General features: G+C 41.8%; 1 protein-coding gene and 1 long non-coding RNA gene across 6 annotated transcripts in view; one reads left to right on the top strand and one right to left on the bottom strand.

Moving 5' to 3' along the window:
- The window catches only part of begain (brain enriched guanylate kinase associated), a 312,487-nt gene that overhangs the window by 84,197 nt on the left and 202,409 nt on the right, over positions 1 to 25,881 (bottom strand). For 4 of the 5 annotated variants that reach the window (XM_012967928.3, XM_012967929.3, XM_012967927.3 and 1 more), the window contains 1 exon segment: positions 8,839 to 8,867. In XM_012967928.3, the coding sequence (XP_012823382.1) occupies positions 8,839 to 8,867 (29 nt within the window). 5 annotated transcript variants of the gene reach the window in all.
- LOC105948233 lies at positions 5,819 to 7,587 on the top strand. The gene is made up of 2 exons (XR_004219855.1): positions 5,819 to 6,297; positions 7,336 to 7,587. It is a non-coding gene; the product is annotated as an uncharacterized LOC105948233 (long non-coding RNA).

A 25,881-nucleotide genomic window follows, 5' to 3' on the forward strand; every position in this document is an offset into this window, starting at 1 on the left:
TGCTTTTCTGTAATATTTCTATTGACATTTGTATTTTGGGTTATCTGTCAGTGTTGACTGACTGAAAATCATAAAGATGAAAGTTTTAGGGGAGCAGTGGGCAGTTGACGCTTCTTTTTCTTGTGTAATGACTCAAGATCAGAAATCTGTGAAAGAAAGTCAATGTAAGCTGTCAAATGGAAACGCCTTGACTTATCAAGGGGTCTGTGATCCAAGGAATCCAGCAGGATTTTCTAAGTGCAGGGAAGTGTGTTACTAGCAAAAAATCCTAGCGGTTATAAACCATAAAAGGTCAATGATGAGTATGGTTTTAGGCAATGTTGTTTTGTGTGTAACTTACTCTGTAATAGTTTATGTGCATTATTTGTTTCAGATTGTAACCCTGAAAGGTGGTTACCATATTTCACTGTTTTATTTAAATTTCAGTATTACCAATAGCTTGTTCTATCAAAGTGTATTTAATTCAGTGGCCCTGTAAAGCTGAGTATTCCGTTGAATGACAGATAAAGCAAAATAATTCAAACTAAATCGGACCTCTAATTTGCATATGTAAATTAACCAAATCATCATCAGCAGAAAAAAACTGGCACCTTCTGTTGTCCAGTGGTCTAACGTCATGTGATCGTAAGGCTTCAGATTTGCTTTGGCAAGGCACTTGTCCAAATCCAAGTCCTGCCAACAAATGCTTAGATTCAGCTTGAATCCCAAACCAAATCCAGGATTCAGTGCACCCAAAATATACATTGATAGGATTATTAGCCAAATGGTTTAGTCTACATGTTCAATAAGAATTGACATTTATACAAACTGATTGGACCAGATTAAGCAAACAGGTGTCTGCTAGATTGGTCTAAAGAAGACCATTAATTTTTTCGGGCTAATAAATGAAAAAGGCTACTAAACTGCAAAAGTTCAGTTGCCAATAGCAACCAATCGGCATTGAGCAGTCTACTATAAGTTAAAAATGAAAAGAAAGACCTGACTGATTGCTGTTGGCAACTGGACTTTTGGCAAATTTGTTTATAGTTGAGCCCTTCTACAGTATGTTTGCCCAACCTAAGGTAACAGATCAGTTCTACTGTAATAGTCTTTTGCAGTATTCGCAAAGTAAAATGGTAGCATATGGATATTTTGGTTTTTACATTTTCTAGAAAAAGTAATAGCCTCCAATGCAGCCATTACAAACTGTTAGTGTGTCCTCTTGAGCTACAGTATGTATACATGCTGGGTTAATTCCATAGTCGTGGCAAAAGATTTAGATTAAATTTGAACTGTATTTAAATAAAATAAATATCCTATTGGATTTATTAAGTTATGCATTGTATTTATATTTTAATCTGTTCTTAATATTCAGTGGGATAGGAAAAAGTAATTTTGGGTTACGCATACAAATAAAATGAATGCCCTTAGAATATATTAGCTGCTAAACATGCTCATAGTTATCATTCTACCAACTGCCATTATTTTGTTGCCTTCCATTTAAAACAGCATGCAGCAAATGGCACATTGTGCAGTGCCCTGTCGGATTTTGTCTTACTCTCTTTATGCAACATTGCTATTATAAAAGGACTGTATAAAGGTTATGGTACCATAATTTCAGGGGATGTTTAACTAGCCGCTAAGTACTGCAGCCTTACTAATAAGTCTGATAAAACAATGCTTATTACTTTTAGCATGCAATAAAGAGCATTTAAACTAGGGATTTACTTTAGCAATCTCTCTGTTGCCTAGCAACAACTCAGAGTATTCTCCAATAGCTGTTTGGTTCCAGAGTTGTAGTACTGGCAAATTGCAGGGTCCATAAATTACTGTTATGTGTTACACTGGCTCATTACTAAGAGGGGACAGTGAAAATATATTAGCAACATTAAAGTCATCTCATTGCTATACCCCTTTATTGTTTACGTATAATTCCCTCGCTGGAATTAAGCACGCAGCCCCATTACCGTGTTGCTTCAGAGCTCAGTTTCTAACTAAAAAGAACTGGGTCACGTTATAATAAGTTGCCTATAAAAAGCTATAAATGAATAGTTTAATGAGCGGTAAAATGGAAAAACATGCATCACCCAGCAGAGAAATCTCCCATTTATAGTAAAGATACATGTTGATATATTTCCAGTCTTAGAAAGCAGGAATAGTACCTAGACTGGATTTATTTTGAAATTGATCTTCTGCAGCTCCTAGGGAATTCTAAATATTTATGTGAATTCTGATCCCACTTTTTACGCCTCATATCTTTGCTTCACAGATGGCTGCTAATTTGCTTAGGGAGGTCCATCACTCTTGTTATCACCCTGTGCACCTTGTTACTCTCTGTGTACTCATAGAATGCTCTTAAAACAATACAGTTCCCCACCTATCTGCCACCAATGACCAACTAACAGCATGCACTTGTCCCAGCTGAAGAAACTAGATACTGAACAGAAATTAAAGGAATACTGTCATGGGAAAACATGTTTTTTTTTCAAAACGCATCAGTTATTAGAGCTTCTCCAGCAGAATACTGCATTGAAATCTGTTTTTTTTAAAAGCACAAACAGGTTTTTTATATTTCACTTTGAAATTTCACACGGGGCTAGCTATATTCTTCATTTCCCAGGGTGCCACAGCCATGTGACCTGTGCTCTGATAAACTTCAGTCACACTTTACTGCTGAGCTGCAAGTTGGAGTGATATCACCCACCTCCCAGCAGTCGATCAGCAGAACAATGGGAAGGGAGCAAGATAGCAGCTCCCAGTAGATATCAGAATAGCACTCAGTAGTAAGAAATACAAGTCTGGCTTAGGACTCCTCCAGTTACATGGAAGTAGGAGAAATGATAGGTTACCTGAAATCAGTTCTAGCACTGAAAGCTCAGACTCAGGCACAATGCACTGAGATGGCTGCCTACACACCAATATTACAGCTAAAAAAATAAATTTGTTGGTTCAAGAATAAAATTTAAATGGTAGAGTGAATTATTTGCTATATAAACAGTGTAATTTAGAAATATAAATTACACCATAAAAATCATGACAGTATCCCTTTAAGTTATGTCAAAAGCAGCAATGCTTATACAGCTTCATTAATATATATTTTAAATTAATTTTCCATGCACCATAAACCCATTGAATAATTATTGCAGATATTTTACTGTACTTGTGTGCCAACAACTTAACTGCTAAATATATTCTTATGCAATACATGCCATTGGCCTGCATTCATGGCTAATGTACTCATTCTATTAAGAGGTCACTTACTGTAGAAACTTCTGCTTATTCTTACTTAGATTCCACTAAGATGGCATAACCCCAGTTAGACTAACAGCATGGATGTTTAATGAAAATGCAGTCCCTGTGCTTGTTCTATTTACTGTGTAGAGCATTGATTTAGGAAGAACCCAAGTGCAGAATTTGAATAAAAATCTTTAGTCTTTTCGTAAACTCTCTCTTTCTTGCTAATGGACTTTAGAATGAGTGCTGAGGGGACTTCCATTTAACTAGTTGTGTTTTCTCTGCCTCCTCATAGCCTGAGTTGGACATATTTTTCAAAGACCTGAACAATTAAAAACCCCCAACCACATACATAAGAAGGGCAATGTAGAACTAAATTTAGTTTTAATTACTTTGCACCTCTTTTGCTGCTCTTTTAACCACTATTATATCGCCTGAGCTTCTTTCCTTACCTTTTCAAATAAACTGAAACATCTGATTATTATATTTAAAGTTTGATATTATGTTTGCCAAATGTTGTGTTTTTTCATACAGTGATGAATATCTCCATAGATTTTGGTCGTAAAACTGCATGATTGCCAGTATTTGCTTCCAAGAAAAACATTTGCTTCAAAGCAAAAGTCTTTAAAGTAGGTTTCAGATAAACAAACAGTAAAATATGAGGGTGCAAAAATACATTTCCTTTCTGTTTCTTCTTGTTACCTTGTATGTTGCAGTACGGGTATAAGACCTGTTGTTTAGAATGCTTGGGACCTGGGGTTTTCTGGATAAGAGGCCTTCCATTTAAAATTTTATTCTAGAACCAACAAATTAATTTTTTTAGCTGTAATATTGGTGTGTAGGCAGCCATCTCAGTGCATTGTGCCCAAGTCTGAGCTTTTAGAAGGAGCCAGCGCTACACATTAGCACTGCTTTCAGGTAACTCATTGTTTCTCCTACTTCCATATAACTGGAGGAGTCCCAAGCCAGACTTGGATTTCTTACTATTGAGTTCTGATATCTACTGGAAGCTACTATCTTGCTCCCTTCCCATTGTTCTGCCGATCGACTGCTGGGAGGGGGTGATATCACTCTAACTTGCAGCTCAGCAGTAAAGTGTGACTGAAGTTTATCAGAGCACATGGCTGTGGCACCCTGGGAAATGAAGAATATGGCTAGCCCCATGTGGAATTTCAAAATTAAATACAAAAAAATCTGTTTGAAATGGATTTGAGTGCAGGATTCTGCTGAAACTCTATTAACTGGTGCATTTTGAAAAAAAAAAAAAACATGTTTTCCCATGACAGTTTTCCTTTAATTTGGATCTCCATACTTTAGGTCTATTAGAACATTAAATAACCCCAATAGAATTGTTTTTCCTCCAATAAGGATTAATTATATCTTAGTTGGGGGTCAAGTACAAGGTTCTTAAAGGTTTTATTATTACATAGAAAACAGAAATAATTTTAAAACATTTCAGTTAAATGATTATTATAGTGTCTATGGGAGACGGCCTTCCCGTAAATCAAAGCTTTCTGGATAAAGGGTTTTCAGATAACGGATCCCATACCTGTATTTGCAACTACCACTGGACTCTGAGACCTAAGAGGGCACCATGAGCACAAAAAGAGGTGGCTTGGCTTCATTGCTACCAGCCCACTGCAGTCATTTACCTCAAAGGCTGAGGGAGTCAGATGCTGTATGTTGTTAAAAATAATGTGTTAATGCCAGGAGTTACAGTAAAAATAAAAACATGTAAGAATGATATTGGTATTCTAAAAAATACAAATGTCTTTTGTTTCATGGGAGCTGCCTCACCATGTGCCACAGAACTACACTGACAACATTTTATATTCCTTGCTAGCATAAACAAATGGTGCCTAGTAACAGCCATTGCCATGACAATGCTGCACATACACGCTCAGAGCAAGGCTGGGATTTGTGCAAGGCAACTTCTGTTTATTTCCTTGTAGGTTTAATGTGCGCATGTTTAAATGCATTTATTCCTAAGTACATACTTCTTATTCACAGTGAATTATTTTACTAGTAGTTATCTAAAGCTGTAATGTGTATGAAAACCTACACTAATGTTAGCCAGTCTTCCAGCTAATGCAAGAGGCACATTAAATATACATAATGCGGGGCTTTGTTGTAAGCAGGTCCTCTTTATACATTTTTTATAGATGTCTTCATTTAAAGGGGAAGACTGATAATGAGCAAATAAGAACATCCATTACAGAACATTACATGTGACCTCAGCCACCTTTGGGTGTAACTTCAGGTTACAGATTAATCACTAAAGCAGTTGATGTTTGTAATGAGCATATGTGAATATTTCCAGCAAGGTCTGCCCATCTCAAACCATCTATAGAAAGGCAAGTGACAGTGAAAGTCAGTTAAAAGCATTTATGTATTTCCTTTGCAAAGTGAACTGTACCCCCAGTGATGTGGGCTTCCCATCTGCCTGGCTTTGTGCTAGAGGACATCAGTGCATGTTTGAATGTGTGAAACATGGATTGCCCAAGAGAAATTAATAGGGTAACTGATATATAATATAAAGAATTGGAAAAGACAGAAAAGAAGATGAAAAAAGGAAAAAAAAAAAAAAAGACGACAGAGCAGAAAAAGCAAAAACTGCTTGTTGAGGGCAAAAGATGACAAAAGGAACACAAGTATGAGATCTATTATGCGCAATGTGAGACATTAGGGCACATTCACTTACCCTGACACAGTGAGCAAAGTGCACTTTAGGATGCAGTCACCATGTTTTTCTTCCCACAATGCACCATTTTCTTCCCCAGAATTCATGCATCATTACACAAGCAAGTGAGAGTTGAATCGGACATAATTGAGCAGCGTCTGACTCTTCCACAGTGCATCAGGCGCAACTGTGCCTGATTCTGCAACACATGCACTTCATAATAAATAATACAGATTTGCTGCAAATATTTTTGCAGTCTGTCAGGTATCAGTTCCAGTGTTCCCTCTTACCAGTTACCTGAGGCAAGCAGTGCCCCTGGGAAGTGCATCCCCCTGGTCCCCACTGGTGTGGATATATAGAAGCATAATTAGAGTGACAACAGAAAGTTACATTTCTGTACCTAGGTATGAAAGTTTGCATATTGCCATTGCTTTAACCATGCTTAAGATACTGGAAAACTGATACAAAGAGTGAATACAAGTTACCCTTATAATATCAACTTAGGCCCATCATACAGCGGATGAATATATCTAGGTGCTTATTTTAATGTTCAGATAACTTCATTCAGGGGTAGTGATTTGCAAGAGAAGCGTTTGCGTACAAGGGGGGATAATATAGTACTGTTGTGCCTTTAAATGGACATTTGAATCATTGTATTTGTGCACTGTTGGGAGTATATATATATATATATATATATATATATATATATATATATATATATATATATACATAGCCTGACATCAATAGTAAGCCAAGTGGCATTTAGCCCTACTGAAATAGGTAGGCATAAGGGAGTTTCCCCATACCACCCAACTGTCCTGATTTTCTTTGGACAGTCTTGATTTTGACAGCTCAGCCCGCAGTCCCGGATTCTTTCTGAAAAGTCCCTCATTACCCCTTTGATCTCCTGCACTGAACCCAGAAACTCAACAAGCTACACCTGAACTGAGATAAGTAATAAGCTAAACAGGTCAATTTCACCTTTTTTAGAAAAACTGTATTGACACATAAAACAAGACCCAGAAATGTGTTCAAACTTAAAATAACCTAATTTTGTAAAATGGGCGTAGTCATAAAAATTTTGCTGTGCTGCATTTATTTTTGTCCCTCTTTACATTTTTCATTTCTTGGGAGGTATGGTTTCCCTATATTTCAAAAACTGCACTTTTGCATAGGCGTGAATTTTAGAGGCAGATTTATCATAATGTGAGTTTAGAACTTGGTAAATGAGAACTCGCCCATGTTCTATTCATTCCTAAGGGATTTTTAGTAGCATATTTATCAATGGGTAAAAGTTAGAACTGACCCTTTGATAAATACGCTTCTCCTGCCGACAGGAATGGAGTCCTGACATGCCCCATCCATATGTACCTAGGTATTTATAGTAGACACACTATAAAATATTTAGCTCATGTATGTTTAATTCAGTTTTTTTTGAATAGTGCATAAAGAGGCAAAGGCCGGAAACACACAGCCCTCCTGTGGTGAGAACTACAGAGCTTCCTAGACCCTGAGCCAATCCCTTGCCTGCTGGGGATCCTGACTTCACATCAGCTGGAATGACAAGTTTGACATTACTGAACCACTGGAAACTCCATTTGCCAAAAGTATAGCGATAACTTTTTATTTACAGTGTTTAATTAGTAATAATATGTTTTATTGAAATCTATTTCTGAATAAATGATGAACACAGAGACATACATTGTGAAAGTAATTATTTGTAAAAGCTTTACTTATTTTCCTGTGCCATTCAGAAAAAAAAACGCAACGCCCTCAGCTTTCATATTTCCACATTCTTAATAAAGATCAGTGCTTTGGGAATAGGCAACTCCCTGCACTCCAGCTGTTCCACTAATACAACTCAGCTTCTCTTTACGGTAACGGTGGGGGGAAGGAGGCTGAGAGTTGTAGCTCTGCAACTGCCCTGAGTGGAAAATGACTGCCTTTCCCTAACATTCCTTTCTCCAGAAAAGCCTAATGATAACACCTCTCTGTCACTGTAATGCTACACAATGCTTTCTCATTAAAGCTGCTATTTTTATTCAATGGCAGGCATTGCATTACCACCTGCAGAACAGCCCATGTAGTTGACAATATGGTTGTCATTGTGGTTTTTTTTAATTTATTTTTTCCTGCAGTTAATTAATTCTATACCCTAAACAAGTTTTGATTAGAAATAATATTAAAAGATTTCCAACTCTCCTAAAAAGTCACATTTCATTGAAAGCCAATTCAAACAGTGGCATATGCTTTCCATTTGTTAATTTAATATAGGCATATATATATATATATATATATATATATATATACTGCCTGCAGACAAGCTAATTAGGAGCAGATAAGGTACACTGCAAACAAATTTACACAGTGATACTCTCAGCGTAACCAAATGCCCATAGAACATCAATTCTCAATCAGCACAAAGATGAGACTTCAAACTGTTACAGTACAATATGACACAGCTACACATAAAGGAAATGTAGATGCTGCTGTCCAGAATACAAAGCAGACAACATATGCCAGCAACACAGCAGTACAAGCAATTTGCAAACAAACAACACAATCAGATGCTGAAAAACTCGAGATTGTTCTGTTTCGCCGTGCTGCTATCCCTTTACATTAAAATAAAGAGTGGCTGTGATCCGAATTAGCAGACAAAGAATCAAAAAAGGCATTTCCTCTTAAAACCTGCAGTGCACAACTGGAAGGAATTCTCCCTTGTGCAAATCTGTGTTGAGGAAGCTTCGCCTGCAGGACTGAGGCTTAAACAAAACATTCATTTCAAATCCCCACTGTCTCCCCCCAGCCTGTGCTACAATTCACCTGCGTTAGAAGGCATTGCAACCCAGCCATTGCACACCAATCTTCTTTTTAATCGGGCTTGTCACAATTGTTGTGCTGGAACATTCAGAATTTTGGAAGATATAAATATAAAAGACACTTACCTTATTTTCTCCATATCTGCAGTGGAGGCCTACAAGAAACCAAACAGGAGTCTCATGTGAATGCTGCTGTTAAGATTTCACTCTTCATATAAATGCATAGTTCAGGCTGCATGGAGGATTTTAAGCATGTATATACAAGGAGACTCTAAGCGGAGTCACATCTGCATTAGCAGAGAATAACATTGACCGATTAGCTCAGGAATATTGCAGCACTTCACAAACCCTGCATACCCAGGAGCCATAGGCAACAGAATGACTCAGTTGTAGAGCTAAGAAGGAAAATGTGAAAGGAGGGGGGGTACTGAGAAGTCAAGTAACAGGTTCCGTGCCTGCTGAATTTCTCACAGAGAAAGTTGAAGCATCTCGCTCTCTTGCTCATTGCATGGATAGTGACACACGGGCACATAGAGGTGCCTGAAACCGACCATTAGAAAGATTGCAGCATTTTCCCAACATTATTACAGCAACAGGAAAGGAACCATGCAATTGGCTGATTTCCTGGCAACCCCCACTATCATAAATGAGTTGAGATTTCAACATTTGAAAATGAATGGTCAATAATCTGTTTTTTATTTCATAGAGGGAGAAGCCGATGGTTTTAACTTGCCACATGTAGGCGGCTCTGTAATGTATTCAGAGACACCAGCAAAAGCATTTAACTTCTTCCTGGCCAGTTCACTGCGGGAAGCTTTACTGAATTCCTAGATGCCAACACATACATTTAACTACTTCACTACCAGGGGGCAATAAAAGGCATTGAGAGCTTTTAAACCTTGTTAGAAGCAGACTCTGCTTTAATGTGTTCAATTCCAAAGAGCTGCTATAAATGTCATTCAGCAAAGCAAATGCTTTTTAATATGTTTATTGCCAAATTGCTCTGCAGTGTCTCAGCAAATGTCTCTGAAGTCTTTGCAACTTAAATATAGGAAAAACAAAACATCAAGGCCAAAGGCCTTTCCGCTATTTCTGGGTAATGAGTTTTGGATTGTGCCACTATGCAGGATTACCTTGGTCCCACTCTCAATTTTAAACAAATAATTGCTATTTGTTGACTGATTTCATTTTTCTCTGTAATAATAAAGTAGTACCTTGATGGTAACTAAGCTAGCCTAAAACCATGTTGTATGGAAAAAAAAAATCTTGTTTAAATGTTTATTAGTAGCCTTAACTTATGCTACTCAGTATTACAAAAAGACCCCTTATCCGGAAAACCCCAGATCCCAACCATTCCAAGTAATAGATCCAGTTGTTTATGTGTGAGAGCACTAATGCTACCTAGCACACCCATTAGATAGTTTACCATCAAAAGTTTTCTTCAACTCATACACTGATTACAGAAAATATAGCTAAAGTATAGCGTTTTGTTCATAGCCAAAGGTATGCAATTATATCAGATGTCACACAATTACCATGATACTCGCTTGTCAGAGCTGCTCTTCCTCTCACTAGGAGTTCACAAGGTTTCCAAATAGCTACCTGCAAGTCACTTTATTGCTATGAAAGGGACATGGGAATATTGCAATACTTATTCTTTTTGAGTCCTGCTTTCCTTCTACTATTTCTGTATTCAGTGTTTTTTGCACTCATCATGGTGGTGGGGAGGTGAACAGGGCTTGGGAACAGTTTTTTAAAGGTTTGTGTCTGGGCATATTTGAAAATAAAAAAAGAATCATACAGATTTTTGATTTGACCCCTTAACAACTCTAGGAATAATATATTAGGAAATATCTATAGTGGCTAAATTAAAATCATTTATAGATGAGTCAGAAATTTTTCGACCTGAACCTGACCCTTACTTGCTACTTTCCAACCTTCACCCAACCAGTCCACTTTATGGCCAACCCAGTTGGCTCCCCTCCAATGACTTGTATATAGGGAAGATCAGGTACTACAGGGTAGAGGGCAGAACTAGAAGAAGAGGGACCTTGCTTGATGTGTGACCAGTAACCTGCCCAGTGATGTATTTAGGCCTGGTGCCTTTTGTGACATTACATCTCCCCGCCGAAGCACCTGAACCCCATTCACTGGAGGGGATTTACCCCACAAGTCTCTGATTGTGGCTGGGGCAATTTTGAATCTTTTTAAAAATAAATAATCTATTACATAGGCACCCAAGGGCCTCACTTGGGGCTTACCTACTTGGCCTGAATCCATCCATCCATCCAACCTGCTGCTCATTACTAGATCTGTGGTAGTTACTATACTAAACTAAATGGTGAGTTAAGCACATTTTTGTGTTGTGTGTGTCTCTATACATTCTCTGCATGAGTGTATTTTGGTGTGAAGGTGCCTGTGTCTAGCTGTATGTACTTGTTTGTATGCTCTGACTCTGCAACATTTTGTAGATCAATTCTTCTATAGATTGAAAGGTTTGTGAATTAGTTCTTATGTCAATTTAGTATCTGCAGGAATACAAGATTGTTAGTTTATTGCTTTATAGATTTTACACTGCATGGGTCAATTGTCTTTCAAGCAGTTCTAAGGTGCACAGCAGAGTACTGTGAGGTGCAAGGGCATAGGCATGTGTTAATAAGCACAGGCTTCCTAGTGTCTTACAGTTCCCAAGCACAGGGCACCTCCTATTAACAATTGCAGGAATTTATAAAGCATGGCAGAAGGGGAGCACAGTGCTCACATTGTTTGTTGTCACAGTGTTTCAGTCATGACCAATACTGACTGGGGGGAATTGGGCAACCATTGAGAAAAAAATGCATACTCTGTAACGGATGTCTGTATATTAATGCAACAGCAGCAAGAAGAGCCATTTTGAATTAGTAGGCAGAACACACAAAGGGAACTGGCAGACATTAACTTAAACCTCTGGATAGATGTGAGAATTCACAAATGTGGAGTTGAAATGCGTATTTATGCCAAGGTGTTTTTATTTAAATATTAAAAAGTTAACAAGAGGTAATTTAAATATACCCCTAATACAAAATCATGCTCCTTGGATATCTTTCACACAGCAGTTATGTCTGAGGCATTGCTGTGCTCTGCACTTTGGTGGGTACAAGGCAACCCTGTACTCACAGTACCAGCTGCCATAGCCCAGGAAGTAAAGACAGACTAATACTAGGGATGCACCAAATCCAGGATTCGGCCAAGATTCTGCCTTTGCAGCAGGATTTGTATACAGCCAAATCTATGGTCCTGGTCTAACCGAATCCGAAGCCTTAAAATCATGTGACTTTTTGTCACATAAACACGGAAGTTGAGAATGTTTTGCTGCGGTTCTTATAATCTCTTCAGTAGCTTGATTAGCATATGCAAATTAGTATTCGGTTTGGTATTCGGCTGAATCTTTCACAAAGGATTCAGGGTTCAGCCGAATCCCCAAATAAGTGGATTTAGTGCATTCCTAACTTATTTTCCCCTACAATCTTTCACAAAGGATTCAGGGTTCAGTCAAATCCCCAAATAAGTGAATTCAGTGCATTCCTAACTTATTTTCCCCTACAATCTTTCACAAAGGATCCAGGGTTCAGCCGAATCCCCAAATAAGTGGATTTGGTGAATTCCTAACTTATTTTCCCCTACAATCTTTCACAAAGGATTCAGAGTTCAGTCAAATCCCCAAATAAGTGGATTCAGTGCATTCCTAACTTATTTTCCCCTACAATCTTTCACAAAGGATTCAGGGTTCAGCCGAGTCCCCAAATAAGTGGATTCGGTGCATTCCTAACTTATTTTCCCCTACAATCTTTCACAAAGGATCCAGGGTTCAGCCGAATCCCCAAATAAGTGGATTTGGTGAATTCCTAACTTATTTTCCCCTACAATCTTTCACAAAGGATTCAGAGTTCAGTCAAATCCCCAAATAAGTGGATTCGGTGCATTCCTAACTTATTTTCCCCTACAATCTTTCACAAAGGATTCAGGGTTCAGCCGAGTCCCCAAATAAGTGGATTCGGTGCATTCCTAACTTATTTTCCCCTACAATCTTTCACAAAGGATTCAGGGTTCAGCCGAGTCCCCAAATAAGTGGATTCGGTGCATTGCTAACTTATTTTCCCCTACAATGCAGCAAATTCCCCTACAGTTGTGCGCAATGAGTCAAAACAAAGGTTATTGCTTGTTCAAATTTTTAAATATTTTGTGCAAATTGCAACTAACAATGGATTCAGCCTAATCCCCAAATAAGTGGATTCGGTGCATTCCTAACTTATTTTCCCCTACAATCTTTCACAAAGGATTCAGGGTTCAGCCGAGTCCCCAAATAAGTGGATTCGGTGCATTGCTAACTTATTTTCCCCTACAATGCAGCAAATTCCCCTACAGTTGTGCGCAATGGGTCAAAACAAAGGTTATTGCTTGTTCAAATTTTTAAATATTTTGTGCAAATTGCAACTAACAATGGATTCAGCCTAATCCCCAAATAAGTGGATTCGGTGCATTCCTAACTTATTTTCCCCTACAATATTTCACAAAGGATTCAGGGTTCAGCCGAATCCCCAAATAAGTGGATTTAGTGCATTCCTAACTTATTTTCCCCTACAATCTTTCACAAAGGATTCAGAGTTCAGTCAAATCCCCAAATAAGTGGATTCGGTGCATTCCTAACTTATTTTCCCCTACAATCTTTCACAAAGGATTCAGGGTTCAGCCGAGTCCCCAAATAAGTGGATTCGGTGCATTGCTAACTTATTTTCCCCTACAATGCAGCAAATTCCCCTACAGTTGTGCGCAATGGGTCAAAACAAAGGTTATTGCTTGTTCAAATTTTTAAATATTTTGTGCAAATTGCAACTAACAATGGATTCAGCCTAATCCCCAAATAAGTGGATTCGGTGCATTCCTAACTTATTTTCCCCTACAATATTTCACAAAGGATTCAGGGTTCAGCCGAATCCCCAAATAAGTGGATTTAGTGCATTCCTAACTTATTTTCCCCTACAATCTTTCACAAAGGATTCAGAGTTCAGTCAAATCCCCAAATAAGTGGATTTAGTGCATTCCTAACTTATTTCCCCCTACAATCTTTCACAAAGGATTCAGGGTTCAGCCGAATCCCCAAATAAGTGGATTCGATGCATTCCTAACGTATTTTGATTGTAGGGGAAAACAATGATTGTAGGGGAAAACAATGGAGCAAATTCCCCTACAGTTGTGCGCAATGGGTCAAAACAAAGGTTATTGCTTGTTCAAATTTTTAAATATTTTGTGCAATTTGCAACTAACAATTTTAGAGTTGTGATAATTTTAGAGTTGCATAAATTATTTCATGCCACCTACTGGTGGAACGCGATGTGGGAACCCTGAAATTAATGAATGTATAGGGTGCTGATAATTTCATATTCTCTAGTGTCAATACCATAAATACTCATAATAAATAGCATTCATTTTAGCATGAGACCCTTGCAAATGTGGTCTTAATAAGACTTAAAATGTATAAACACCCTCAAAAGCAATCTACACAGCAGACAATGCAGCACAGATAGCATACTGTTTATCAAGTAAACAGTCCAAACAAATAGATGATAACTTATAAGTTATACTCCAGTAGTTAAATCTATCAATCTAAACAAATGTATCTCTTTGAGTAGAAGCAGTAGTGATTAGTACTGTTAGTATAGATGGACCTATGTAGTATCTCATATCAAAAGCAAATTAACTAACTTATTATCCAGCTTTGTCAATATAGATAGACCTTTGCAGTATCTGAAGTCTGAGTAAATTTATCAGGCATAACTCTGTGTCATACACAGTTTAAACAGCATTGACACCGAAGTCAAAGGCTCCTGAAGCATAATAACTAGCAAAAACAACATGGTTTAGTGTTATAACAGTAGGTCAATCCTAAACCTGCCATGACTTGAGTGTATATGTCAGAGATGTGCTCTCATCCCCTTATGCCATATTTGTTGACCAAAGAGAGGTGACAGGTTAATTAGACCAGTGTAGTTTGTATTGAATGCTGTATGCTGTGTAAGTGGGAGAGTCATATCTACCTGAATCAAGCATTATCTCTTTAGATGTGCATTCCACCATATTAATTGCTAACAATTTAAAAAGTAACCTGTAACTGTAAAATATATAATGTTATGCTAATGGACATATTCAGTTTGCTGTGTAGGATGCTACATTTGTTATGATAACATAATACTACATATACAACAGAATTTTTGAAATCATAAACAGCACATATTGAATCCAAATGCTTAGACATTTTGTAATTATTGCTAATTATGAAAGCCTGTGCTTTTCAACCCTTCTGCCAGCCTACCGAGCATTTTTCTGCTTTTGGCCGGAGCAAGTACATTACTCAGTTTTTTAAATAAGTAAATAATGCATCATTTGCCCATTATAAGTTGCCAAAACAGTTGCCAAGAACCTTGTTAAAAGCCCATTCAGCAATGACAAAAGGTTCACATGTTCTTAACAAGTGCTAGTACTTCGCTAGGTTGTTATTACTAATAACAAGCACAAAATATACAGCAGCTAATGCCAGCGTCTAATCTTGCAAGCATGGAAAAAAAACTGTCCATGGTACTGAAACTTTTTTTTCCCAGAAAATCATTTACAGTGAATCTGTCTATTGTTTGTAAGCTTTTTGCACCACCATATAGCTCTTGGCATGCTGCATATATGTTGTGCCATTAGTTTTTGTTTGTAGCAGCACTAATTTGTGCCATTTACAACTTTTCTTTGTTTCAACCAGGCATTCCATGGTGTGTTGTGATTTAGGAAAATTAATTAGGAATAAACGTTGCATGGATGTAGACTAAGAGGGTAAGAAACAGAGGGTAGCGGGGCTGGGTGTAGAAACAGAAAAAATGAGGGGGGTCAAAATAAAAGACAAGGCACATTTTATACAAAAATACAGATGTTGGTAAGAGCAGTAGTTATCAGAGCCTTTGCATAGGGTCATTTGTGACAGGTGTCGTTAGGATTTCTTTTAAGAATTGGAGAATCCTGTTCCAATAAAGGTGGATTTTAGGGCATTTTAATGTATAGCAAAGAGTCTGCATTTCTCAGGCATCTCTGTTAGTGATGAGCCAATTTTTTTTGCCAGGCATGTATTAGCAGCGAATTGTCAAATTGTTTTGCAAAACTTTCGCTGTGCGCCAAAAAACAGTCGCCGTCATGTCAAAAAAGTTGTGGCTGCATCAAAATGGGTGTGGTCATGTCAAAAAAAGTCATGCAACACTCAAGTTTTGTGAATTTTTCACTGTTTCACAAATTTTTGGTTGTTTTGCAAATTTTTCAGCAAAGCGAAAACGGGACAAATTTGCTCATTACTAATCTCTATATAAGAAGCCAACTATCTAACATTATTTTTGACCAAGAGAGGATCCTCCATGACCAGTGGAGTGCATACCAATGTCCTGACCACAATCAAACCCAAGACCTCAGCACTGCAAGACAATGCAAACCTATGTGCTGTCACTCACTGTAAGAATTCACTGAATTAATGCCCCTTTTGCTGCATAACTCCACCTATGCACTTTGGCTACATGTAAAGATAAAAACACTGCCATATTCAACAAGAAAAAGCCTTCTTGCTTCTTCTTACGCAGACTTTGGAACTGTAGTTGCATGATACATTTCTTCAGAAATCTCTTCAGATTGATTCATTTCCTCCAGCAATCAGAAAAATAATTTTAGTAGGATCCAAAAGGTCAAGTTTTACCATATCCTTTTATTAATATGAAAATGTTCTATGATAGACTGTGGAAAGGGCTTGCCAAGTAATACAACCACCAATAAAAAAATATTTACAACAAAAATGTAAAACTTAATCTAGCTTGATATTTTCTCGATATCATTATAACACTTTTATCATCAGTGAGAGGGAACTGGAGCAGCTCATACCATAGCAGAACCTAATTTACACTTTGCAACCGAAAAAAAGTTATATTGGAAATTGCTTCTAATAAATGTTCTTAGGTTCTAAGTTCCATTTTAGCAGCATCAAATACAAATCAGTTATCAGAGAGAGAGTAGAGATAACTAATCATATTACATGAACAATGTGAACTTTACATATTGATTTAATGATCCACAACTGCTGATCTCTGCAATCATGGAGATTTATGTTTCTACTTATACTAAATGAAGAATATGGAACCAAACAGAACATGGTTTTTTAAGGATGAAAAAAGACATTGACTCAACACTTTCAGCTATTCATAAAAACTATTATAAAGCCTGAGCCAAAAGGACACAAAAACAAGCTACAGAAATATTGCTCCAACCAATTATTTAAAATCCCTTTCACTGCATATAAAATGCTCTGAAGGTGCCAAAAATATAATTTAGCAACTCTCATTTTTTTAGATATCAGTACTAAGGGGCAGATTTATAAACATTCAATTCTACAATTTTTACAGTTTTAAGTTTTCTTGCAGCAAAATCGCAATTTCAAATTCGAGTTTCCAAAACGTAAAGGGATTCTGTCACTGGAAAACATGTATTTTACCAAATGCAGTTAATAGTCCTCCTCCAGCAGAATCTAGAATCCATTGTCCAAACAGCAAACAGATTTTTTATATTTATATATATAACATTTTTTAGTTTCCCAGGTGTCCTCAGCCATGTGACCTGTGCTCTGAAAAACTTCAGTCACACTTTACTGCTGAGCTGCAAGTTGCAGTGCTATCACCCCCCTCCCAGCAGCTGATCAGCAGAACAATGGGAAAGGGAGCAAGATAGCAGCTCCCAGTAGATATCAGAATAGCACTGAATTGTAAGAAATCTGAGTCTGGCTTGGGACTCCTCCAGTTACATGGGAGTAGGAGAAACAATAGGTTATCTGAACGCATTTCCAATGTGTAGCACTGGCTCCTTCTGAAAGCTCAGACTCAGGCACAATGCACTGAGATGGCTGCCTATACACCAATATTACAACCAAAAAAATTTAATTTTTAGGTTCAAGAACACAGCGCCAGATTTCAAATCCAGTCAAATCCGTCCCCCATTCGCACCCCCCCCACGTGCATGCTTGAACAAACGTCCCCCCCCCCGCGCTGACACAAGTGTTGGCGCGTCTAAAATAGTAATAGTAACGATTTACTCTGTGAAAACGAATCTTTCGTCATCATTTAACATGAGATTCTTCTGAAGATCAAGGTTGTGCTGCTATCTACCTGATAAAACAATCTCTAGTAGAGGTTTTAGAAAAGGTTTTTACTCAGATTACTAACAACAAATACTTATATGTAGCTAGACTTTTCTTCCATGGTATCCACATATCAGTGACTCCCCTGGGCAACCCATGGTTACAAATCCAAAAGAAGCAAAAAAAGCACTAGTCACAGTTCACAAATGATGAACTGAATCTGACCTAAAGGGGCCCCGGAAGTAAACGAGGCAGGAGTTGGGGCACGGGGCCATGATAAGGCTAGGAAAAGGCCCGGTGGGGAGATGTGTCTTTAAAGGGGCAATGCATTGTGGGAATTGTAGTTCACAAGCGGAGCGAACGAGAGGCGGAAGGAGGAGGCAAAAAGAGGCGGGCGCAAGCCGAAGCAACCATTTTGGAGTGAGCAGCCGACGAGAGAACATGGCGCAGGACCTACTCCGCGGGATCCAGGAAGCGATGGCGGGACAAGACGGCGCGTCGTTCAGGAGTGAGCTGATGGCGCTGCTGACCGGAGCCCAGGAAGGAGAAGCAGGACACCCAGGGACCAGACCATCGGAAGCGGCACAGACGGGCCAGAGGAGGACCACGAGGCGCACCAGGCCGCCAGAGAGACTCAGCCCGGGCGCACCGCAGGACCGGAGGAGGAGCGCATGCCAGACGGGGGCAGCTGGAGGCACAGAAGCGGAGGGCCCGGAACGCGAGGGCCGAGGAGGCCAGAAGAGAGGAGAACAGCCGGAGGGCGCGCACAGCACAAGGAGACGTGACGCAGGCCCTGGGGCCGGACGCAGGACCGGGAGGAGGCCAACGGCCGGAAGGTGCGTGGGAGGAGAGGCAGTTGAGCGGGACGGGGGGCAGGAAGGTGCACGGCAGGCAAGTGGGGCCCAGGCGGGGGAAACGGGCCGGGCGGCAGCAGCGGAGGGAACAGGAGATCGGGGGATGGCATCCCAAGGGGGGTCACCCATAGAAGGGGAACCAGGCTGGCAGGGGCTAGGCAGTGAGGGCGGCAGCCCAGGGCCTGCAACAGGGACAATGAGCCCCCGAGCAACGGGGGACAATGGAGAGAGGGGAGGGGAGCGACCCAGCGGGACACGGAAGGGGCCTGAGCCCAGGCGAGGAGGGAATGACAGGGAGCGGGCAGCGAGGCACAGCCCAAGGGAAACCCCTGGAAGAGCATGGGGCAGGGAGTCAAGGAGCAGGAGGCGCTCCAGGAGTAGAGAGAGGGAGGGGAGATACGGCCGGTCAGGCAGCCGGGAGGTGCACCCGAGGTGGAGGAGCCCACGGGATTCACGGGCATCACCCAGGCCCAGGTGGGCAGACCAGGACAGAGGGGAAGGGCGAGGCCCAGGGGCCAGGTCACCCGGCGGGAGGTCCCCCGGAGCATGCTGCCGCTGTGTTTCCTCACCCAGGTCTACGGGAGGCGACAGAAGGACCCCTGACGTACGGGGAAGGAGCACCAACAACCGCGGGAGCAGCAGGGGCAGTCGAGTTCAGGACACTCCACGGACGACTGCAGTTACAGAACAGGAACAACCGGGAGCCGGGCACCGCCAAGACCACGGGAGGACGGCCTCTGGACAGGCGATCGCCAGCGGGCCAGGACAGGGTAAGACGGGGGAGGGGAGCGGGTCGAGCATATTACAGAGTCTGAAGGAACTACTGGCAAGGTGGGAAGGCCCCAGCCTGGATGCAGAGGGAGCGACAAGGGTATGGACGGGGGCAACGGCAGCCATAGGGCAGGCAGGGGCGACTGGGAACCCGGGAACAGCGGGGGCAACAGGGGTCACCGAAAAGGGGGCTGGAGGGGAGACGGAAAAGAGAGGGGAGGAGGCGGGAACGACAGAGAGGGAAAAGGAGAAAGAAACAATGACAGGGGGGGTACCGGATGCAGCCAGGCAAAATGCCTACGTATCCTTTGCGGGGCCCCTGGAAGCGCACCTCAAAAAGGAGGTAAGGGAGAAGATTGAGAAAGGGGAGTTTGTGGAAATCTTTGCCCTGCTGCCTTTGGAGGAGACAGTGGATATTAAAGAGGATGACAAGAAGGACAGGAAGGAGGAGGAGGAGGAGAGGGCAAAACGTTATAGAAAAATACCCAAAACGTTTGGCAACTGGTTGAGAGCCTTTTGCATATTGGCCAGCGTGACGGGACAAAAACACCCCGAGAAGTGTTCCGCGCTGTTTTGGATATGGGACGCGTTCAGGGTTTACGGCGGGTTGGCATGGTGGAGATACGATGAACAGTTCCGCCAACGCCTCGCCGTCAACCCTGGGATGAGATGGGACCAAGTCGACATGACCTTGTGGATGAGGCTCATGATGGCACAAAAAACATCCCCCTTTCCTAGGCCCACCGGTGGGGGGCAGGCGGCGGCCCCACCGGCGGGGTACAGACTGGGGTGCTGCTGGATGTATAACGACGGACAGTGTAGGTGGGGCACGGCCTGCAAGTACAAGCACGAATGCTCGGGCTGCGGGGGGTCCCATCCATACAGCAAGTGTTTCAAGAAGGGAAAGGGGGGTACAAAGAACACGGATGCTGGAAAAGGGGAGGACAATATTGAACCGGAGCTCTGCTCGGTGTCATACACGTCCTTTGACAGGGCCGTGGCAGTGGTCCAGGAAGCGGGACCGGGGGCATTAATGGCCAAGGTGGACATAGAGTCGGCTTTTCGTTTGCTGCCTATACATCCGGAGTGTCACCACCTGCTGGGTTGTAGGTTGGACGACGAAATCTACGTCGATCTATGTCTGCCCATGGTCTGTTCAATTTCTTGCTCCTACTTCGAGAAGTTTAGCAGTTTCCTGAAGTGGGTGGTAAAAAAGCGCACAGGGTCTCAGAACCTGGTGCATTACGGTACAGTCGCTACTGGGTAAGCTCAACTTCGCTTGCAGGGTAATCCCCATGGGCAGGGTGTTTTGCAGGAGATTGAGTGCACTGTTAAGAGGGAGTAAGGAGGGACATCACCACGTGCGCCTGACAGCTGAAGTCTGCAAATATGGGATAAATTTTTGAAGGAATTTAATGGCAAGGTAATTTTCCAGGGGAAAGAGGTCACGAATGAGGAAATTCAATTGTTTACAGATGCCTCCGGCAGTGTAGGTTTCGGGGCCTATCTGGGCGGTGGTTGGTGTGCTGCACGCTGGCCGGAGGAATGGTCAGAGGGTGACCTGATAAAAAATTTGTGTTTTCTGGAACTTTTCCCAATCGTGGTGGCAGTTTTCCTGTGGGGGACACAACTTGCCAACAAACGGGTGGTATTCAGATGCGACAACCTGGGGGCAGTACAGGCTCTCAATAAGTAGTCGGCCACCTTGCCGGAGGTAGTGCGGCTATTGAGAGTCCTGGTACTACAATGTTTAAAGATTAATTTATGTTTCAGAGCAGTACATGTCCCAGGTGTCGCGAATGTGGTGGCTGATGCTTTGTCTCGCGCTCAGTGGGAGCGTTTCCGACAGGTAGCACCAGAAGCGGACCTGTGGGGGGCCCCCATGCCAATTGGTCTGTGGCAGCTCGGGATCGGAGACTTGAAGGGATGGTGAGGACATCTGTGTCAGACGCTACCTGGACAGCTTACGGTAAGGTCTGGAAGGACTGGGAGCAATTGATGGCTTGGTCGGGGGGTTCGTTTGCACCAGAGGAAAGGATGGAAGCACTATTGTGGTGGGTGTATTGGAAAGTAGAGGAGGGTAAATCGGCAGCGATGGTAGAGAAAGGAATAGCGGCATTGGCCTTCCTCTTTAAGCTGAAAGGGTGGGAGGACATAACGAAGAAGTTTGAGATACGCAAGCGGTGTTAGGGCTTAAGAAGGAGAGGGTAAAAAAGGATGGCAGGAGGCCAGTGTCAGTGGAGCTACTCCAGGGGCTACAGGGGATATTAGCCAACACTTGCAGAACCAATTATGAGACAAGATTTTTCCAAGTGGCCTTCACACTGGCATTTTTCGGGGCCTTCAGAGTGGGGGAGCTAGTGAGCCAAAGCAAGAGTAAGCCGGGTGGGCTGGACATTAAGGAAGTATCCATAACAGACTCGGGCATCTGGGTGTGGCTGAGGAGGTCCAAGACTGACAAGTGGGGAAAGGGGCGACAGATAGAGCTGGCTAAGCTGGACGGAGGGGAGATTTGCCCGTGGGGATGCTTAAAGAGGTTTTTGGAAATACGACCAGGGTACCCAGGCCCACTGTTAGTTCACGTAGACGGGCAGCCGTTAACGCGGTACCAATTTATAGCAATATTCAAAATGGGCTTAGCAGGGCTAGGCAAACCCCCGGGAGAATTCGGCACACACTCATTCCGGATAGGGGCGGCCACAGAGGCAGCGAGGGCGGGCCTGCCGGAAGAATTAATACGCAAGATAGGGAGATGGGAGTCGAAGAGGTTCCGCAGTTATATACGACCATCACTCTTATAGAGGAGAGAAGGAAGTTGGGAAAAGAGTAAGTTTACACTGCTATATATGTTGGTTTGAGTTTTATTGTATTTAAGGTCATGGAAAAGTGGTCTGGCTGATTGGACATTCATACATTCACTGGGCAAGCGAAAGAGCGGCAGCCAGAAGTGTGGGAGAGCAGCTGGGTTTTTCGACAGGACAAGCGAAGGTGAAGTGGTTTGGGTTTAGGGGGCTACGATGGCCCGAGTTGTTGACCAGGGTAATGGAGCTGGTGACGAAGGAGGCATCACCAGAGGTGCTGGTGATTCATGCAGGAGGAAACGACATGGGCATCGTTGCGCAAAGAGAATTGGTGAGAATGATGAAACGTGACGTGGACAGGCTGCGCTCACGTTTGTTAGGGGTAAAAATAGTCTGGTCCGAAATGGTGGGAAGGCTACAGTGGAGAGGGGCCAGAAACCAGGCAGCAATGGAAAGGAGTAGAGTGAAGGTGAACAAACCGATGAGTGCTTACGTTAGGCATCTGGGAGGGATTGTGGTCAGGCACAAGGAATTGGAAGGTAGACTGCCAGGATTTTACCGTCTGGATGGCGTGCACTTGTCACCAGTCAGACTGGATATTTTTAACTTGGCGTTGGCTGACGGGATAGAAAGGGCCTTAGGGCTTTCGGTTGGGCAGGCGCGTCCGGCTTAAGGGGTTCACCCTGGAACGCTGGTGGTGGAAGGTTAGACGGAGGCTAGTGAGTACAGCCATAGGTTGGTGGAAAATGGGGGCTGTGGTGGCTAGAAAAAGGGGGTTCCTAACCTCAGGAAAATGATGACGGTGGGGGGGCAGAGACAGCTTCCACAAAGCAGCCTTCAGCGGCTTATTGTTATGAGGTTACCAATGAGACTGTTATGTTATGTTATTTATTTACAGGAATATGTTATTGTTTAACAAAATCATAATGTTGTAAATAAACAGGCTTCGGCCTTTTCTATCCACAAGAGGTTGTCGTGTATATGTATTGGTAGGGGAGGTGAGGTAAGTGAGAGGGTGAAGGGTATTTGGGGAGGGCCGCAAAATTGACACTGCACTTATCAAGGGGCCCCGGAAGTAAACGAGGCAGGAGTTGGGGCACGGGGCCATGATAAGGCTAGGAAAAGGCCCGGTGGGGAGATGTGTCTTTAAGGGGGCAATGCATTGTGGGAATTGTAGTTCACAAGCGGAGCAAACGAGAGGCGGAAGGAGGAGGCAAAAAGAGGCGGGCGCAAGCCGAAGCAACCATTTTGGAGTGAGCAGCTCCCACCCTCCCTCCCTTAGAAAGGGGGGGGGATAAGGGTTATTAGGATATAGACGCCTAGATGGGTCTTAGTCGCAGCCGGGACGGAAATAGCTCAAGGTTAGGGCGGAAGGTTAGACGGAGGCTAGTGAGTACAGCCATAGGTTGGTGGAAAATGGGGGCTGTGGTGGCTAGAAAAAGGGGGTTCCTAACCTCAGGAAAATGATGACGGTGGGTGGGCAGAGACAGCTTCCACAAAGCAGCCTTCAGCGGCTTATTGTTATTAGGTTACCAATGAGACTGTCATGTTATGTTATTTATTTACAGGAATATGTTATTGTTTAACAAAATTATAATGTTGTAAATAAACAGGCTGTGGCCTTTTCTATCCACAAGAGGTTGTCGTGTATATGTATTGGAAGGGGAGGTGAGGTAAGTGAGAGGGTGAAGGGTATTTGGGGAGGGCCGCAAAATTGACACTGCACTTATCATGACCACTAGTGCAGCACGCAGCATCAGAGCAACTGAGTGTATATGTGTTTATGCTTTTGAGATCATTTGGCATTCCTTTATACTTTTATAAAGTTAAGATGTGGGTATGGATTCTGGCCATGATTATCCCTTAGAAATGATCCCAACAACCCAGACTTCTCACCCCTGCAAGCCTCAGAACAAATTCAACCACAAATCCTGATGAATGTGAAAGGATAGGGCTTTTATTTACACATTAACACACCATCTGCAAATCTGCCCCCCCCATACTCCTACCCTGTCCTCCTTGCCTTCCTAACCTGGTCACAGCTACCCTTCCTCAACCCTTTGGTTTCCAGGGAGTGCCATTCTTGGTAAGAAAAGTCATTATGTTTAAGATGGTAACTTGATATTATGAGGTGATAACTCATAGGGTTTCTCTAAGAACTGAACTGAGAAATGGATCCTTGGTGATTACCTACTACTGTTTATGAATAGCTCAGCAGAGCAAGATCTGAAAAACAGATGCACAAATATATTTCAGACAATGTAATGATCATATATTTTTAACTAGTCATATTAGTTTTATGTATAATTAAATATTTATTTAATGTCTGTCCTGCCTGTTATCATTTTTCAATTATATAATATATTAATATAAATATATATATATCACTTTATATACAGACTCTATTCTATAGCCTTGCGTCACCCAAAATCCAGGCTTTGGAGAACCCCCCCCCCCCCCCTACTTTTTTTTCATTCAGAAAGAGGTTTTTTTTCAGAGATTTTACAGTGCACTAAAACAAAAGATACATTTAAAAACTAATAGTTAAAATAATTTGTGCTTAACTTAATCTCTGACCTGTAACTTAGCTTTAGAAATTACTTTATTATACCCAGTTGTCTGAAATGTAATAGAACTAAATGGTAAATAGATAAGCTAATAATTTTGTTTTACTGTTTAAAAAAAAAATGCAGGGTTGAACTAGGAAAAAGCCCAGTGGCCCCTGCCGACCCAGATCCTCTTCCCACCCCAAGGCAGAACATTTGGGTGCTCCTGCCCCACCCCCCACAAGTGAGAGGTACAACATACGTAGTATGTGGAGAGGCCTAGAGGGGAGGTGTAGGTTGGCAGCGAGTTTTGTGACTGGTGGGCCCTGGACACCCAAGTCCGACATTGCATTCATGCAGCTACACAGCTCAAACATTTTAACTGACAGCAGTGTAGCTAGCTTCTCTGAGCTCTCACACTGCAGAACTACAACTAGGGCTGTGTAATAAATCTTCAAAGCTTGCATTTTCCATATACAGTGACTGATATATGTAAGAAGTTTACATACAGGCATGTACAGTTGAATGGAAACACAGGCATTAAATGATATTAACTGACCTCAGTATTCCCTATGGAAACTGTACTGATTGAAGGTCATGTAGGTTTTCATGTTAGCCAGCAAAAAGCAGGCATAGAATCATAGCAAGCATTTGTAGCATAAGAAAGTTGTTATATCAGCCATGATTACACACATTAGGGGCAGGCAGGCACTGCTCTGGAAGGGACAACTACCTCTGACTGGGCTGATAATGAACCCCTGCTGAGATGTGGATAGAAAATATCACACTGTCAAGCTGATAGATCTATTTTTCAGGATTAAAGCACACATGGCAGACAGCAGTTACTGAAATTCTAGGAAAGAGTTCATCAGTGAATGTCTGTGGCTAGCAAGTAAGGGACAACACCCTTGCATTAGGATATTTTTAGTGATTTGTATTATTAAATACTCTAATATAATTTTATATATGCACATTAATTTACATTTTGAAAAGAAGTGAGATCTACCGTACTG

Source organism: Xenopus tropicalis, chromosome 8, assembly GCF_000004195.4.
Source record: "Xenopus tropicalis strain Nigerian chromosome 8, UCB_Xtro_10.0, whole genome shotgun sequence".
In the NCBI taxonomy this organism is placed as follows: domain Eukaryota; kingdom Metazoa; phylum Chordata; class Amphibia; order Anura; family Pipidae; genus Xenopus; species Xenopus tropicalis.